The following is an 18,979-nucleotide window of genomic DNA, read 5'->3' on the forward strand; positions in this document are numbered from 1 at the left end:
ATTAGAGGCAGGGGAGGGAGGCATCACATGACAACACATACCCCCCCCACCCCCCAGGAGGAACCTCAGATGACAAAAACTGCCTCACAAACATTGTTAAAATTCTCTTTATTCATCCCTGATACAAAACAATGATTTATCTTTTGTTCTCTGAAAAATAGCAATGCACACGTGAGTGTGTATGTGCAACTCTTTTATATTTGTTTGTTGTTTTGCCTGTTTATTTCACATGTGAGGTTTGTGATCAGGTTCCCAGTGGTCCCGGGCGGTCTGCACCTTACGTGTCTTCCACTGGCGTCACGCCACACTGCCCGATGCAGCTTTCTTTCTTTACAAAAATAAGGTTATCTTCTGCTACCCACATCATGGTCCCAAAGTTCAAATCTAGTTACACACATGTTCAAAGAAATGAACAACAGTTATTGCACAAATTCATTACCTTAGATCATTCAAAAGAATAACATTAATAACAAAAATATAACTCCTATTGCTCTACTCGCTTGATTTCTTTTAAGTGATTGTTAATAAATATGTGCATGTGATTCGGAAAAATGCTAGCAAATTATACAAAATGGACCACATTGGACACTGGACATAAAAACAAACAAATAAACAATAACAAAACTATAAGAGAAAAAAAGGAGTGATTTTAGTCCTTCTGCCCTATAGTTAGGATAATAAGAGCCAAGATCAAGTTACCATGGTTACTTGACATGATATAATGCAGTGTTACAGGTGTGTACATGTTGGTGTGCATGTCAGTGTTTCTGTGTGTCTGCTGAGTGGTTGCTGTGTGCAAGTGTATATATATGATCGTGTTCTGCAATTCTAACAGAAATCACAATTGAGATGCTATAGGCACTTAGAGAGATGACACTGCTCATACGTTTCCTGCGTTCGGTTCCCTTTCAGTTCCATCCATGAGAAATGTAACCATGAAACATTCAGGCAAAATTACACAGTCATGGTGACAACATGGCCACAATACTGAGATCCCTAAGCAGACTTCTGAACATCATCAATACATCGCTAACCCTTCCTTGACAAGGACCGCCGTCATACAAAAACAACAGAAAAATGGAACAATGTCTGATCAAGGTAATCTACTCTCGTTGCACGGATATATTAAATATATTAAACGTGTAAACCTACAATCATATTTCTAAGGTGCACCATCAACAAGTCTGCCATCCGCCCTTACAGAAGCAACCAATGATTTTAAAGCTTGCTGGTCAAGGAGAAATGGACACTTGTCAGTGATAAATCAATATTAAATCAGCTCAATCAATTAAATAAAAAGATACAAACAAACAAACAAACAAAAAAGAGCCAGAAAATGCAAAAACAAAGATTCATAATAGTGAACGAGACACGTGTCAAAAGTAATAGAAGAGCATCTGTTTCTGCTTTGTTCAAAGAAATTGCTTTTTCACTTTGCTAAAATCTGTGTTGTTCTTTTGGTTGATATAAGGAAATGCTGCATTCGTCAATGTGACAAGCTCTCAATATACAAGTCATACATTGTCATGAAGGTTGTGTGCATACTGAATCTGTTCATTAAGGCATGTAAGTAAATACTGTAAAAAGGTTCAGAATTCAAAATTTCAGGTTAACACTGCCATTGTAGAATCACACCCTCCCCTTAAGACTTGTTTGGATTCAATTGTCCCATTTCTCTGGAGCACACCCCCCCCCCCCCCCCCCCCCCCCCCCCGATTCAGTCTATTTTTGGTCTGGTCCAGCTTGAAACACACCAAGGGTTGAAAATTACTGATTACCACGGAAATTCAAACTGACCGGGGGAGGGGTGCCCATGGAGTGGCCAGGAAACTGGTGGGCTTTAGGGCATGGCAGGCTGACTCAGCAGGATAATGGAAGATACTGAAAATATGACCTGTGACTACACGCCAGCCCCACAAGACAAACACTCCAGAAGAAACAAAAGGGTCCAGAAACGTGCTCCATCATACATGTTGGAGCTGCAGTAAGACCTTGTGGGTGCCCAAACCCCGAAAAAACCCCACCAGAGGCTGTTCTTGTGCTCAACTACAGATGAATGTCAGTACATCTAGACATCAGAAGACATTGGCGAAGTGAGTCTGCAGCATGTTAGTGTGTGTGAAAGAAGTTAATGGAACATGCCCACCCCCACATCGGAGTTTACCCGATAGACCGGAGTGAGAATGTTTCGTCGTAGTGATGCGCACCAAGAGATTCCAAACTCATCCATTCCTGACGATAGCAAATGGCTGTGCTCACCTGCAGGTCAATACGTGCAGACAGCTGCGTTTATAAAAAAAGACGCAGTACAAATAAATTAAAAATGTCAGCTCCTTAACAGGAGTCATGTGACCAGCCTCTTCTGATCAAAATGTAGTGTTAAGACTGGGGAGTTTCAATACTAAAAGCAGCATAGGAGTGTAAAATGTGTACGCAAAGCAACCCTGCAAAACAATTTGCATGTTTTACAAAAAAGTGCATTGCTGTTAATGTGAAATGTCTAGAGACTATAAATTAAAAGTTAAAGGATCATGAAATGGGAATTATGGACGCCAGCCAGTTTTTAAGAACAGTCTCCATCTTTCATGTGAGATTTCAGGCTCTCATCAATAACAGTGGGAAAAGAAAAGGAAGGAAAGCGCACGTGAGCTTCAAAAAGGCGAAGCGTTCACACGTGAGGAAAAATAAACACAACAAAGAAGAATAGGAAGAAAGAGGGAAGGAAAAAAAAGGACATTCACATGAGAACCTGAATCAGGGAAGGCATGACAATCCCTAATGTTAAAAGAGCTCCATTTTCACCACATGAACATACATGAGATGTCACGTGCATGCGTGCACACGCTGCTTCACGTGTGCCCACACTCACTGCGAGACAGGACAAAGAGAAATCCAAAACGTCCTTGAGCTTCTAGGAGGAGCAAAAAGAGTCAGTGCAGAAGGGGCGGAGCTTGAGTAGGCGGAGCATAACACAAGAAACTGAAAGTGCTGAGAATACTCTGAAATGTCAAATTTTTCTTCTCACTCACGCACTCAAAATACGAAAAGAGATGAAAATTGGCCCATCAGTTACACCTCTCATATCCCTTCTGTCTGCCCCAGCCATCATCCATCATCATCATCATCATCATCATCATCATCTTCACTGGGATTTCTCATCAGAGTCTGAAGGCTGGGGGTCTCGGGGCAGCGTCAAGTTGGTGTGGCGGTTCCACAGTTTGTGGAGTTCCGTCACTTCTGCGTCGCTGCTGCTGGTGCCGCTGTCCCTGAAGCTGGCCAGAGGGGGGCGCACTTTCACCCCCTTCACCGTCACAGAGCCCTCGATGGCCTTACGCAGCTACAGCACAAAAGCACACATGATTATAGAATCTCTGAACATCCACGAAGAAGTGGGTTTATCTGTAAACAAAGACAAGCAGGCCCTCACCTCTCGCAGGGACACGACTCCTATGAGCCGGCCGATGCTGGTGACGTAGGCGTGGTCCAAACCCAGCAGTGAGAAGATGGTGTGAGTCTGTAACACAATAAAAGTCATGAACTGACAACACTCCACACAGCAACACTGTCTACCAGTGTAACTGAAAATACAGTGAGAGAGACACGAGGTAGAGATTTATGTAATAAAGTTAGTACATTTTATTTATTAAATAAAGATCATATATCCCAGCTTGGGGTCACAGCCCCTAGTGAACCAATTTCTATGGGAACTGTCGTTGTCTTCAACTTTTCTAGCTCTTCTGGGCCACCAGGATTTGGAAGCTCATGCATGTTCTGCCTGTGAGCGCCTTGTACCCTGTTATGTGCTGGTTTTTTTCAGTACTTTTCAGCTGATTAGTACTTCTGTGCTGCTAATCCAGCCTTCTCCAGACATTAACAGGATTTGCTGGAGGTACATACACCTATGATGGTTCATCCTCAAATGATGATTTGTTCGTCCTCTTGCACCACGCGTTTCACGTTCCTGTTGTCGGAGGTATTCAGTAAGCATGTCATCATTTGTGGCCATGTTCTTGGCGTGTTCCTGGATGTTTACCAGTCCTCTGACCCCCAACATACATACAATCCAATGAACATATACACCCTGGTAAGGTGGATGAGCAAATTAACGTCTCATTCGCTTCTGGAATACTCCATGTTGTAGCCACTCTTAGGAGCTGATTGTACCGAGGGGTTCAGACCTACGCAGAACAGCAAGTGGGTGACTGGGAACGTCCTTGGTAACATCTCACACCTGGTGTTGACTTTGGTCTGAAGGTGGCCTCTTGTCTTCCACAGTACCACTGAATTCTGATGAAGGATCTCAGAGTCCTGCTGATGTTCTACAGCTGCAGGTATTCCAGGTCCATCTGCAGGGCGCTGAAATCACGGGCAGAGTCCTGTAGGTAGTCCAGGTGGAGCACGGGCTGGGTTTTTGGGTTTTATCCACCACTAGCTGCTTTATCTCTCTTCTGATGTTCTGGTGTTTTACCATATGTATGCATGTATATCTTATATAAATGCTTTATATAATATATAAATTAAAATTATCATTCACTCATCTATCCTCTTGTTGTTCATGTTGCCTAAATTACTATAATAATGATGCCTTATTAGCAATAGCAATCAGTGCTATTAGAGCCTCGGATCAAACGCAGAACCCTTTAATTATCTGGTCAGGTATAAAATGCTTTTGATGAGATGTAGGAGGCAGGGACTGTCAGACTTCTCCAGAACCAGAATTTACTGACCACGTTAGGACTCAAGAACACTGTCACCATAGCAACAATATCACCACCACAACAGCAGCAACATCACCTTTATCATGGCAACAAATGTGTGTGGTGAGCAAGCAGGAAAGTGTATTTAAAACAACCGATCCACTTCAATACACAATCAGACATTACAGTGTGAACTCGCCCCTTATACAGCTTAACAGATAAGAGAGATCTAATCTGATAACAGACGTAACTGATAGCAGATGTAACAGATACACGGATCTCTGACTTCCTGAACCTTGTGTGTGTGTGTGTGTGTGTGTGTGAGTGAGAGAGAGAGAGAGCTGGGATAGATTTATGCTAAAATCTCACTTATAAATATTTAAGAAACAGAATGCGGAAATTAGGCTAGTGGAGTGTATATGAATTACTGTGTGTGTCCATCTGTGTGTGTGTGTGTGTGTGTGTGTGCTTGACTTTATAAAGTGAGTGGAAGTCTGAAGGGGATGAATGGAAAATATTAACACACCACTGCTGCAAGCTAGAGGGAATGAGAACTGTGTGTGTGTGTGTGTGAGTGATCACGAACACCATGTCAGTGTGTAATACTGTTGAGAATAAATGTAAAAAATAAATGGTGTGTGAGGCAGAGACCTGTTAGTCCATTAGTTTATACAACTATGGAAGAAAAATGAACAGAAAACACACAAACAATCCCAACAATGATTCAGATGTTTTAAATGCATGAACAATGAGTATGCACACACACACACACACACACACACACACACACACACACACACACACACACACACATACACATATATACCTTGTGCAGTGATGTGCGCTCCACTAGCTGAAAAGGGGCGGGGTCTATCTTACAGTTATTAAAGTTGACCTGCTCATCAAGTTGTTGCTCCTCCCACTCAGCAATCTGTAGTCAGTGATTAGACATGTATTATTAAACAGGACTAAACAAACGGAGAGCATGTGTATGTCAGTCCTCACCTCTCTCATGGTCATGTCATCTTCTACATCTTCATCCTAGAGACAGTGTCAGAGAACATGTGTATGAGACCTTCACAAATACACATACGTAGCCTGCAACTCTAGTAACCGTAGCAACTGTTGCTGAGGCCTAGACGAAGGTGCCCTACAGCAGAAATATGTAACCAAACAACGAGCCTGGTGGCCATGTGACCCCCCCCCTCCACACACACACACACACACACACACACACACACACACACGTGTAGGCTAGTTTAGCAGACAACTGTCACATCAACCCTCCCTAAACGTCAATGTAACGGTTTAACCAAACTGTGTGATTGCAGACCTATTAAAGAACCACCACCCCCTCTAACCCCTCCCCACCAACCGACTCATGACTTAAATGTCACTTAGCAATACACCCATCACACCATTTCTGAGTCTGATTTCCCATAGGCCCAAAATGGAATCAATGACATTCTGCAGCTCAGCAAGCAACCCACACAAGAACAGCCTCAACAAACTCAGATTATTAATGATCACTCTCACTCCCGCAATACCGCACTACACACATTTACAGAGTGACAAAAAACATGCATCTGGGACACACATACATGACAAATCAACCGTGGAAGCATAATTCTTCAATAAAACATTAATTTCTACAAAAACATGCTAATAAGAACAGTGATGTCATTTAAATAATAAAGAGAAGATAAATAAATAAATAAAGAGGAAAAAGATCAAAAGAGAAAACAGCAAATGTGATTAGTGCCAATGACCACATGACTGCATGTGTGATTAGTGTCAATGACCACATGACTGCGTGTGTGTGATTAGTGTCAATGACCACATTACTGCATGTGTGTGATTAGTGTCAATGACCACATGACTGTGTGTGTTTGTCTAGGGGATTTGGCATATGAAAACTATCACTGAACACATTCTTATATCCCAGTTCTCAATAAGACTTACTATCTTTGTTCGAACTTGTCATCCATTTTGGATAAAGTTTATCCTTTAATTCTTTAAATTTCAGTTTAGTCATTTTCTCCATATCTTTTTCTGCAATTATTTTAGCTTGAGCTATAGTGTATTATAATAGCTATAAGACTAATTATAATGTTATATAACTGTAATTATGCTGTCAATTACCTTTAGTTCTAAAACCAATTATATAACGTTTCTTTTCTGTATATTCATATAAAAATGCAGATGTGGGGAAGAGTTCCTTGTTTTTCAAGTCAGACATTAGGTGTGATTAGCAAACGTGTGCAACTCCCAGCAGAGTAGCACCACTTTCTCATATGAGTTTTAGAAATCAAACCTCTTCCTTAGCTTTTGTGTAAATAAGCTAAAACCACCAGGTTTACCTGTCCAATGATTTAATTTGATTGGTTTAAAATTAAATATAGCTACCTACCTTTCATAAAGGTATATATATATATATATATATATATATATATATATATATATATATATATATATAAAAAGGTATATTATATATATATATATATATATATATATATATATATATATATGCATGCATGCATGCATGTATTATTATTAGCATGTGCAAACAGCCAGGCTACATAAGGAAGGTAAGCAGTAGTGAGGAGACTTTAAATCAAGAGTCTCCCCAGGTTTTTGTTTTCAGGCTTCTTTAATAAATAGGTTTCAAGTTAAACTGGCACAGTAATTCAATTCATTCACTTTAATCTGTTAAATTAACAATCACAAACAGGCCATTCACACCAACTGCTCTTCCAGGGACGGGTGGAGTCTGGTCAGGGCAGGACAGGCCAAATCATCCCTCCTCCCTTTATCTGTCCCTCCATCCTTACAACCTGTTCCAGTTATTATTTGTTTAGAGATCTCTGACGATCAAATTTATTCGATGAATAAAACTAATAACGTTTTTTTTTTACTTTAAAACAAAAATAATTTTCATTTATGAACATGGTGTTGATAATGAAATCTAATGGCTAGAGCGATGAAGTACTAAATATGTCAATGGGAGAAAGGAAGGGACGTATAATGGGGTCAAAACTCCACCTACTCACAGTAAGGCTGAATGGACCTAGGCAGGTTTGAAGACATGGCTGGTGATTGGCAGATGAGCATGCTAGTTTGAACCCATCATCCCTACAGTGACATGTGAGACTATGGTCACCCCAACCTTTGACCTTTATCCTCAGATTCTTAGCACTACTACTTAGACATTCCAACATTATCTAAAGTGTTCAATGGTGATTATAAACAAAGGCTTTGCATTTGCATCTATACACAGAAAGTTAGGCTATTTTTCAATTGTAGTTAAATTTCGCTTTTTAATTTGGGCTACTTTTTAAGTACTAGTTATAATAGCAACAACAATCTGACACCAGTGTTCTGCAACTATTTTAATTCCAAGGCCTAGTAGCCTAGCCTAGCCTAGCCTAACCTATTCTATTCTATATGTACGTTAGTATTTTTTCCTGTGTGTTCAGTGCCAGTGGTAACAGTCAAAAGTATCTAGAATATAACAAAATGTTGTAATGTGAACATACTGCAAACGCAATATACTTAGGTACTAAAAAGCCACCGATAAATTTTGTCTGCATGAACAAAACACTACATTTACCATGATTGGAGAAATATTGCAGTGTTAGATTAGAGAAGTTTGAATTACTAAAAATTATTCAGTATAAAACCTTAAATTTTGCTGTAGTAATTAATCCTGTGGTAGATTGCATATGAATGGTTTAATTCATCAATCCATTCTGAATATATACAGCTCTAAAATCTATGAGCAGACCACTGCAAAACAATCTTTCTGGTTTGGCTGACAGCATGTGCTTGAGTATAATGAACATTTGTCTTTTATTTCATAATGTACTGACAAGATTTCTCCCAAATTCCAAATAAAAATTTCATCAATTAGAACATTTCTAATGTGTGTGTGTGTGTGTCTGTGTAGTTTTTTCTAATAAATTTCATGGTCATTTTTAAACACTACAATACAAGGTCCTGGGAAGAAACAGACCCTCTTTACGATACCAGGACTCAAGCATCTTGCTCTGACCCAGAATGCCCCACAGTGGAATGGCTGCCGGACGTGTGGAAGACAAATTCTAGAGTGGCCGCACTTTTTCCAGAGCTGTATATTATGTTTGGGGCCTTTAAGTTTTGGTGTTTCTCTATTACTATTTAATTACATTAATTACGTTCAGATATGTATAAAACAATTGATCAAATCAAATGTGTAGTTATGGTACCTGTAAATCCCACATAATTACAAAATGCAAATAGCTTCTGCCACTGCATCAACGAAGGTCAAAGGTCAGGAGCAGGCATTAGGGAGACGGGTGTTCGTGATTAGCCATATGTTGACGAATGTCTGACTTGGATGAACTGTAATGGTCCAGGCTTCTATTGATTTGTTTGGTTGGTTGATGGTACTTTTTTTTTTTTTTTGTTTGTTTTTTTAAGGTTACGGTCTAGGGTTCTTACCACGACCGATATCCTCACACGTTTGGGCTTCCTGTGCTCAGGAACCATGTTCTCCATGTTATTGTTCTTCCATTGGGAAACAAGGTGGCAAATGTTAAGATTAGAAAGAAAAAATAAACCTTTAGCTAACGTTTCACATCTCAAAAGTGCCAGTGAAAAAAGAATTGGTAGAAGGCCAGTAATCTCATCTGTGTATTGATGTAGCAAGTTGCTCTCCAACAGACAAGAGGTTGAGAATTGAGAGAGCACAGTGTGTGTGTGTGTGTGTGTGTGTGTGTGTGTGTGTGTGTGTGTGTGTGTGTGTCAGCAAGAATAAAAGGACAATGAAATAAGAGCACTGCTGACATGAGTGGGACACTTCACCTACCTCTGCTGCTTCAGACTCTGGGTGGGTGCAGAAGAGAGTCTTTAAGGCAATGCCAGAATCCTGGCCTGAGAGACACACAGACAGGAGTAGTGGGAGATGGAGAGAGAGAGAGAGAGAGAGAGAGAGAGAGAGAGCATAAGAGGGGGGTAGAGACTCTTGTCAATAATGATTAGGCTGAGTGAGCACACATTTATGCCCTTCTAAGTGTATGTAAGTGTATGCCAAACGTGTAGTAGGGATGCACAATATATCTTTTGGTAAACATCGCAATATCGATCTTTGCAATACTGATACTGGAGAAGGCTGAAGTATGCAAACATGCTCTATAACAAAAAATTAATAACCTTGTCTGGTGTGACCAATCTCAAGAATTGCATAAGTGCTCTGTGATGGCTTTCACATGATCCCACAAACATAATTCACTGGATGAAGACAATTCTGACCAGACGTAAACTATCTGAGATGAAGGAGTCAGTGGTGTTTGAACATAATGCAGGATTTCTTATACCACAATATGAAGCAGTGTTATTGATTGAGCCTAAACACATGAAATAACGAGTTATGTGATGAGTTGTGAGGATATGTGATGATGTGATGAGTTGTGAGGATATGTGATGATGTGATGAGTTGTGAAGATATATGATGATGTGATGAGTTGGGAGGATATGTGATGAGTTGTGAGGATATGTGATGATGTGATGAGTTGTGAAAATATATGATGATGTGATGAGTTGGGAGGATATGTGATGATGTGAAGAGTTGGGAGGATATGTGATGATGTGAAGAGTTGTGAGGATATGTGATGATGTGAAGAGTTGTGAGGATATGTGATGATGTGAAGAGTTGTGAGGATATGTGATGATGTGAAGAGTTGTGAGGATATGTGATGATGTGAAGAGTTGTGAGGATATGTGATGATGTGAAGAGTTGTGAGGATATGTGATGATGTGATGAAAATGCAGTGATGAGGTGCAACAGTTTAGGTAAATTTGACATTTTATTGTAAAAAATGTCAAATGTATTGCATGTTTTTATATGTGTGTGCATACAAGCGCGCGTGTGTGTGTGATTACTTGATGGTATCTCTGTTCCTCTCTCTACCACTGAATGTCTCTTAAGTGCAGGTTTTAGTGGTTTGGAAGATACAGAGCGTGTGGGACTGAAAGTAGACTCTTCTGTGGAGATCTAAAATCACATACACACACACGCACACACACACACACACACACACACACACACACACACACACACACACACACACACACACACACACACACACACACACACACACACACACACACCTCAGTAAGTATAATAACCCAACAACCACGGATCACCATTATTCACATTATTTACACTGTTAGCACCCGTTGGCTGCTAAGTGGTGTGGCTGTCCAGTGTTTGCTGGTCAGCATCCCAGCAGTGACACATGCCGGTGTCGGTAGACATCACGCTACGGAGGGAGACCCAACTTACCATGCACGCTTAAAACTGGGTACAAAACAGCGGCCTAGAACTCATTCTTCAACTTAAACCATTTACTATTACTTACACATTTTTAGGATCTCAAAAATGAATCACAGCAATTCTGATGATGAACTGAAAGTTCTCGTGAACTTCTCTGACAGTGTTAGCACCCCGCCCTTTGAACTTTGGCCCCAGTGCTGACCTGGAAACGGACTTCCTGGTTGACTTTGTGGTTTCCGTCTTCACTGGTGGGTGTGCTCACGATAGACATGTGCTTCCTCTCGCTCTGAGCCCGCTGACGGAGGTATTCCAGTCGCCGCGGCCGACCAAGCTGCTGTGATAGCAGGGCCTGTAATTGAGCGCGCTCAATGGAGCCCAGCAAGATCATAGACTCTGAGACAGAAAACGAGACATAGAAAGAGAGAAAAAGAGAGAAACAAGACACTTGATTTGTATTTAATTACTATACAATACCTACAGTGCCTCCTAGAGGTTCTTCTTTGTCTAGCCCTTGTGTAGTGCTGAAGAAAGCCCTGTCCTGCTGGGAGACTCCGAGCTGAACGCAACATGACCTAGTAGGCCACGAATGGATGGAAGATGCCACTTCCTCTTGTCGCTAGGCAACACGTCAACCAATCAGAGCTTCTGTACCGTCTTCTACGCAGAGCACAACCACCGACACAGCTGGGCGTTTAGCATACTCTTCCAAGAGTGCTAAGCTACACGACTTCAATGTACAGGATGTAGTTTGAGATAATGCGCCAGAACGTCTAAAAGACTTTATGATTGTTGTGTGTATGCTGTGATATTCTAATGAGATGCACATTAGATGCTCTGAGCCTTTAGAAAAGCTGAAGCAAGAGTCAAAAGAATGACGAAGAGGAAGTCGGGAATGCAGTGGTGGTCTGAACCCGGGGGATCCAGAGAAGCAAGATCACACAAAAGTTTACATTGTTGTATTGGCTAGTAACTGGTATGTGTGTATGTGAGTGTATAAGTCTTGTGTTTATCAAGAGGTTCGAGAGACCAACCGCGTGTATACACCTGTTGAGTGTGTTTGTACACGTGTGAATGTACCTGTGGACTCCACCAGAGCAAGAGTTTTGAGGCGCTCAGTCAGAAGGACGTCGTGCAGATCTCTGTAAGTGCAGTTCAGAGTGATGTACCTCACATCTCTCACCATGATGTCCTCAACACGAATATTATACTTCCTACAGTGAGACACAGACAGAATGACCGACAGAGAGAGAGAGAGACAGGGAGACAGGTGAGAAAGACAGACAGTTAGATACAAATTGCAATATGGCCAAAAACATTTTAAGCTCCAATGAAAATGTTTCAATTTGGCTTCCACTTCTTGCTCTGAAATTTTTACTGTTATTAAATGTGACCTGATACCATCATGATACAGGTGATCATGATACAGGTGATACTGTCCGCTCATGTAATAATGTAATCCTGCTTCACAACTTCCCTTAGTTAACATTACTCTAAATTTTTCAAATAAATGAGCATTTTTAAACCAATACAATTTACCCTTGACTAACAACTGTAACTCTTGACTATCATTACATTTAAGACAGACGTGTTAAATTTACATATATAACTTCAAACCCAAGGACATTTTACAGACAGAAATGCATCACATTTCTGCATCACTGGGAGGACACCACCAACCGTCACTGGACACACACACACACACACACACACACACACACACACACACACACACACCTCCACCCATATAAAAATGCATACACAACATTCATATAGGACATCAGAGGACTGTGGGAGGAAACCAAAGACCCCACAGGAAACTCCACCAAGAGAGAGACTCCAACCCACACAGTCCTGGGGAGAACATGAAAACTCCACCCAAAGAGAGACTCAAACCCACACAGTCCTGGGGAGAACATGAAAACTCCACCCAAAGAGAGACTCAAACCCACACAGTCCTGGGGAGAACATGAAAACTCCACCAAGAGAGGGACTCAAACCCACACAGTCCTGGGGAGAACATGAAAACTCCACCAAGAGAGGAACTCAAACCCACACAGTCCTGGGGAGAACATGAAAACTCCACCAAGAGAGGGACTCAAACCCACACAGTCCTGGGGAGAACATGAAAACTCCACCCAAAGAGAGACTCAAACCCACACAGTCCTGGGGAGAACATGAAAACTCCACCAAGAGAGGAACTCAAACCCACACAGTCCTGGGGAGAACATGAAAACTCCACCAAGAGAGGGACTCAAACCCACACAGTCCTGGGGAGAACATGAAAACTCCACCCAAAGAGGGACTCAAACCCACACAGTCCTGGGGAGAACATGAAAACTCCACCAAGAGAGGGACTCAAACCCACACAGTCCTGGGGAGAACATGAAAACTCCACCCAAAGAGAGACTCAAACCCAAGTCCCTAGTGATTAGAGGCAAACGTGCTAACCACCAAGCTGCCCAACAAAGGAAAAAATAAAAGACCTAGCAGCATCCCTGGTGAGAACGTTGAAATTCAGGGAAATAAAGTCTCAATTAAGCAAACTCTTTTTCTTCTTTAGGTGTGGCTGAAACGGGCTTCAGTAGATCATGTGCCTTTGTGAAGAACAGACACATTTCTAAGGACAACGGGACCCATCCTTACAAGCACAAAGATGCAAAGAATTCTGTGGTTTAAGAAGCCTTTTCTCAGGGGCTTTCGTAAGGACAAATTAACAAAAACAAAACTTAGGAAGGAACTGGTGAATGAGGCCTAGTATGACGGAAGATAAATCACCTGCTGCCTGCTATTTACCACTTTAAACAACCTGAATAAAACTTTAGTCTTCAGAAAAATCAAGGGCATTTAAGTACGTTTAATGAAGATTAATAATAATAATAATAATAATGTGTGTGTGTGTGTGTGTGTGTGTGTGCGTGCATGCGTGTGTTCCGTTGACCATGTACGGATGTATGGGTTGACCTCAGCTAATCCTGCTGTCCTCACAAAAAGAGCTACTATCATGTCACACACACTGCACACTTCCTGTGTGTGTGTGTGTGTGTTTTGTCTAGATCAAATGTGCTTTTTCATGCGAACACATGCACACACACAGGCATACACACCCAGAGTGTGGGCAAACACACCCAGGGAGCAGATACACACCCACCCAGAGTGAGTGCGCGCACACACACACACAGGGCGCACACACTCCCCCAGAACACCGGATCTGGCAGTGTCTCAACACGTTGTTGCCAACCTAGCCTGCATGGCAATGACACACTGCTCCCTCAGGTCTTTCAAACACACACACACACACACACCCACACCCACACCCACACCCACCCCTCCAAAAATTTTTTCATTATATTTTTCTTTATGGTGACCAAAATCAAATCAACACAAGAACAATCCATCAACACAGAAAAAATACAATAAACATCATACAAGAAAATGCATTACAGCACAGAGGGCATAATCACACACACAAACACACAGATTTGTGACTCTTCTCCTTGACAGATATAAATAAGCTTCACAAAATCTAGAAACATATTTGAAAACATCAACCAGAAATACAGAAACAAACTGTGTGTGTGTGTATCTACACACTAGACACATTGGCCCTCTGTAACGTACAACTCAATTACAATCTCTTACTACATCGCCTAACCACACAAGTCCAGCAGAAACTGAGGAGCGTGTCCAGGAGTATGAAAGGTAATGAGTCTGCTGACTGTAGGGTTCCCTCCAGGAACATAACTGTCGTCAGCCTCCAGACATACACAACACAAACCCCTCTGCTTCCGACTGTCTACCCACAATGCCACGGGAGTCCAGCAGTCTTAAATCTACAGCCCGAATGCTTTCACATACCAGGCACCTATTATGAAAGCCAAACAAGACCCTTTATAAAAAATGAAAAAAGGCAGAAAAAAAGTTGGAAAAAGTTCATTCGTTGTTTTATAAATGTCATGTTATGATGAATTCTTATATTTGTATAGTTAGTGAACATAACACCCCTAGGTTTGAGATGAAGTTTGAAATATGCTTCACATGGGAATATATGATGTATGAAATATGAGAACAATATATGAACTACGTCAGGTTGTGAATCTTTTACAGTGTGCTCACCAATGTGTCTGTGACAGACGGTGGGGGGGGGGGGGGGGGACTATACAGCTAAGCAGGATAAGCAAGAACCTCTTGGGTGATCCTTCATTAACACACACACACACACACACACACACACACACACACACACACACACACACACACACACACACACACACACACACACACACACACACACAGGATATGTAACAGTCAACAAGGGACTTCAACGATCCATTTTTAAACCAAAGATTATGCTAGGACATATATGCCAATTATCCAGAATGTTCCGTTTTTTCTTCTTTGTGGAGGGAAGGGGCAGAATTAATTCATGTATTTTTCTAGGAGAACTTAATTAAAGCTGCTGTAAGCAGTTCTTGCTAGCTTCGGACTCAGTTACCCATCAAAGTAGTGCACCCCCTCTCTCAGAAGACTCTCCCTTAGCGTACCCTTCTATGAGAACGCAAAATACCCCACACATTGGGAGCTAGACAGCTAGCGCTCTGTCACACGATGGCTAGCGACCTGGGAAAAGCCAGACAACCATATGGTGCTTCCTCTGAGACCTGTGAAGTCAATCACCACAGAAGACTCGGGACTCTCGCCCACAAGCATCAGCACAGAGCCTCTGATTGGCTAATAAACACAGTGATCTCAGGAACGCCATCCCTCGCTCACAAACACCACCGGTTCTGTCCTCGTGGACCCTCAGCGGGACATAGAGCTCACTGCCTCGCCGGTGCTGGAACCAGCAACCTCATAACGATGGAGTGAACGTGTTTCTCCTCTCAGGAGCCAGGAGCCGTGTTTCTCCTTTCTGAGAGCCTCATACAGTCGTGGAGACATTTTTGCTCCTCAGAGACAGCTGCCAGGACGCAAAAACAGCTTAGCCAAACTTTTTTCAACTTTTGTCAACCAGTGGGCGGAGCTGGGAGATCAGGGCGGGGCAGAGGGTGGAGAGGTGGGAGGAGCAACACTCACTCGTGGTGACCCCAGCCGAGCTCGGGGAGGTACGGCAGCTTCTTGATGCGGATGATGGAGTCATAGATGGAGGGCTGCAGACTCTGGGCCACTGCGTTGGCCAGGATGACCGCTATCATAATGGGCAGGATGTGACTGATCTGGCCCGTGAGCTCGAAGACGATGACTGCCGTCGACACGGTGTGTGTGACTGCACCAGACAGTGCTGCCGCTCCTGAACACACAAACGGACACGTTCACAAATACACGAGTAAAACTCAGAGAATACACCACAGAATGAAAGAAAGAAAGAAAAACAGAGCTGTAGGCAGTTGTTATTGACAAAACAATTAAACACTGACAACCATTATTCACACCATTATTCTATTCCTGATCAAGATGTTTCTGTGCTCCTGATGGGCATAAATGATGAGACAAGCAGCGTGATGCAGAATGAGTAACACAATTACAACAGAGACACTATAGGAAATAAACAAACAAACAAGCTAGAAAAACAAAATGATGTGCAGAGCAAAACTAAAGACACTGAAGAACAAAGAGTGCAGCACAATGTGAAGATAAAAGACTCATCCAGGAGAGGGAGAAAAAGAGAGAGAGAGAGGGGGGGAGTGAGAGAGATGGAGAGAGAGAAAGAGAGAGGGATTGAGAGAGAGAGGGCAGAGTGATAGGGAGAGAGAGAGAGAGAGAGAGAGAGAGAGAGAGAGAGAGAGAGAGAGAGAGAGAGAGAGAGAGAGAGAGAGAGGGCAGAGTGATAGGGTGAGAGAGAGAGAGAAAGAGAGAGAGAGAGAGAAAGAGAGAGAGAGAGAGAGAAAGAGAGAGGGAGAGAGAAAGAGAGAGGGAGTGAGAGAGAGAGAGAGAGTGAGGGGGAGAGGTAGAGCTCGCAGGAGAGTCAACATCCCACAATGAAAACATGGAGGAGAAACAAGAGGACGCGTGTTTAACACGCTGAACTCTCATGCTTGGCTGCGTTTGGGCTCCAACAGTTCTAACCTCGCTCATCTAAGGCCAGAATATCTACCGTGTCCTCACATATGAGGCTGTGATGACTCACAAAGCTAAAAGCTACTGATCACAACACATAGATGTACGTGTACGTACATCTGGTGTGTGTGTGTAGATCTACGCTCAGGAAAAGGGTGTACGTGTGTGTGTGTGTTGCTTACCTACTACAGCATATCCTCCTGGTACGATGGAGTAGACAACGCCATCTGAGTGAATACCTTCAGGAAACCAGGCCGCCATGCTCTCCCCCACCAATCGCCCGAAAGCAGCGCCTGACGCACATGGACACACACACACACACACACACACACACACACACACGTACAGACACACATGTACGTACACACACACACACACACACACACACACACACACACGTACATGCAATTTAGTAGTGTTCAATAAACATTGACAAGATTTAAATACTCCTAAACAGAGATATCTAGGAGTACAGTGTCAAAAACACACACGCACACACGCACACACGCACACACACACACGCACGCACGCACGCACGCACGCATGCATGCACGCACGCACACACGTACATGCAATTTAGCAGTGTTAAATAAACATTGACAAGATTTAAATACTCCTAAACAGAGATATCTAGGAGTACAGTGTCAAAAACACACACACACACGCGCACACACACACACACACACACACACACACACACACACACACACACACACACACACACACACACACACACACACGCGTACCAATGACGAAGACTGGCATGAAGGCACCACAGGGTACAGGGATGGTGGTGGCGAGAGCCGACATCCAGAACTAGAGGCAGAGAGAAGGAAACAGCTCTGACCCCCGTTAACGTAAATTACAGTGACAATACAACCAAATATATCTGTATATTTTATTTAGACTAAACGGATTAGAGAGACCAAGGGGACAATTAGCACAGAGTCCTGGGAGAAAAGTGGTCACCACTAAAGCTCCCATCAAACCCACTTCAACACCATCCATCATTCTAATGACCTACGTGACAGTGTGGCGCTTCATTAAAAAGACTTGAAAGGAAAGTTTGCATCGTCTTCCTTCTCACACACACCCACACACACATATAAAGTGAACAACTACATCAGACCAGGGCAGACAAGCACTGGAGCTGCGAGTTCTCAATGCTTGGAGGTGTTTGGCGGTGGGTGGAGGTGTGTGTGTGTGTGTGAGAGAGAGAGAGAGAGAGAGAGAGAGAGAGAGAGAGAGAGAGAGAGAGAGAGAGAGAGAGAGAGAGAGAGAGAGAGAGAGAGAGAGAGAGAGAGAGAGCTGCTCAAGCTCTGCCAAAAGTGCTTCACACACCCCACTAACTCCGCAACAAACAACAGGCCTGCGAGGCACACGCTGCCCTCTGATCCATCACCTCCATTTAGAGGAATGAGCAGACAACTGTAGCGAAGCAGCAGCCTGTAAGGAGGGTGGAGACACACCCACACACACCCACCAACCCCATCTCACCTACACACACCCGCCTACACCCACACACACCCACCAACCCGATCTCACCTACACACACCCGCCTACACACACACACACACACCCACCCACCCACCAACCCCATCTCACCTACACACACCCGCCTACACACACACACCCACCAACCCCATCTCACCTACACACACACGCCTACACCCACACACACCCACCAACCCCATCTCACCTACACACACACGCCTACACCCACACACACCCACCAACCCCATCTCACCTACACACACCCGCCTACACACACACACACACCCACCCCATCTCACCTACACACACCCGCCTACACACACACACCCACCAACCCCATCTCACCTACACACACACGCCTACACCCACACACACCCACCAACCCCATCTCACCTACACACACACGCCTACACCCACACAC

At 43.0% G+C, this 18,979-nt stretch overlaps 1 protein-coding gene across 2 annotated transcripts; it reads right to left on the reverse strand.

Moving 5' to 3' along the window:
* Positions 1 to 91: 91 nt before the first annotated feature.
* Positions 92 to 18,295, reverse strand: LOC143477570 (chloride channel protein 2-like). 2 transcript variants are annotated; one of them, XM_076976238.1, is made up of 12 exons: positions 17,811 to 18,295; positions 17,247 to 17,357; positions 16,084 to 16,297; positions 12,088 to 12,221; positions 11,213 to 11,403; positions 10,617 to 10,728; positions 9,544 to 9,608; positions 9,177 to 9,242; positions 5,703 to 5,738; positions 5,524 to 5,628; positions 3,428 to 3,514; positions 92 to 3,337 (listed from the first exon to the last, which is right to left on the reverse strand). In XM_076976238.1, exons 1-12 carry the CDS (start codon positions 17,872 to 17,874, stop codon positions 3,143 to 3,145), a joined length of 1,380 nt encoding a protein of 459 aa, XP_076832353.1. In that variant the 5' UTR covers positions 17,875 to 18,295; the 3' UTR covers positions 92 to 3,142. The 2 variants fall into 2 exon arrangements, with proteins under 2 accessions (XP_076832353.1, XP_076832354.1); XM_076976239.1 differs by lacking the exon at positions 9,177 to 9,242 and having other exon boundaries at positions 17,811 to 18,289.
* Positions 18,296 to 18,979: the final 684 nt, after the last annotated feature.

Source organism: Brachyhypopomus gauderio, chromosome 16 (genome assembly GCF_052324685.1).
Source record: "Brachyhypopomus gauderio isolate BG-103 chromosome 16, BGAUD_0.2, whole genome shotgun sequence".
Taxonomy (NCBI): Eukaryota; Metazoa; Chordata; class Actinopteri; order Gymnotiformes; family Hypopomidae; genus Brachyhypopomus; species Brachyhypopomus gauderio.

Coding starts and splice junctions, on each gene's coding strand:
- LOC143477570 (XM_076976238.1), bottom strand. CDS start 17,874: ATGTCGGCTCTCGCCACCACCATCCCTGTACCCTGTGGTGCCTTCATG. Junction 5,739..9,176: donor GTGTGAGGATATCGGTCGTG/GTAAGAACCCTA, acceptor CACTGTCTCTAG/GATGAAGATGTAGAAGATGA. Junction 3,515..5,523: donor AGCGCACATCACTGCACAAG/GTATATATGTGT, acceptor ATTGTGTTACAG/ACTCACACCATCTTCTCACT.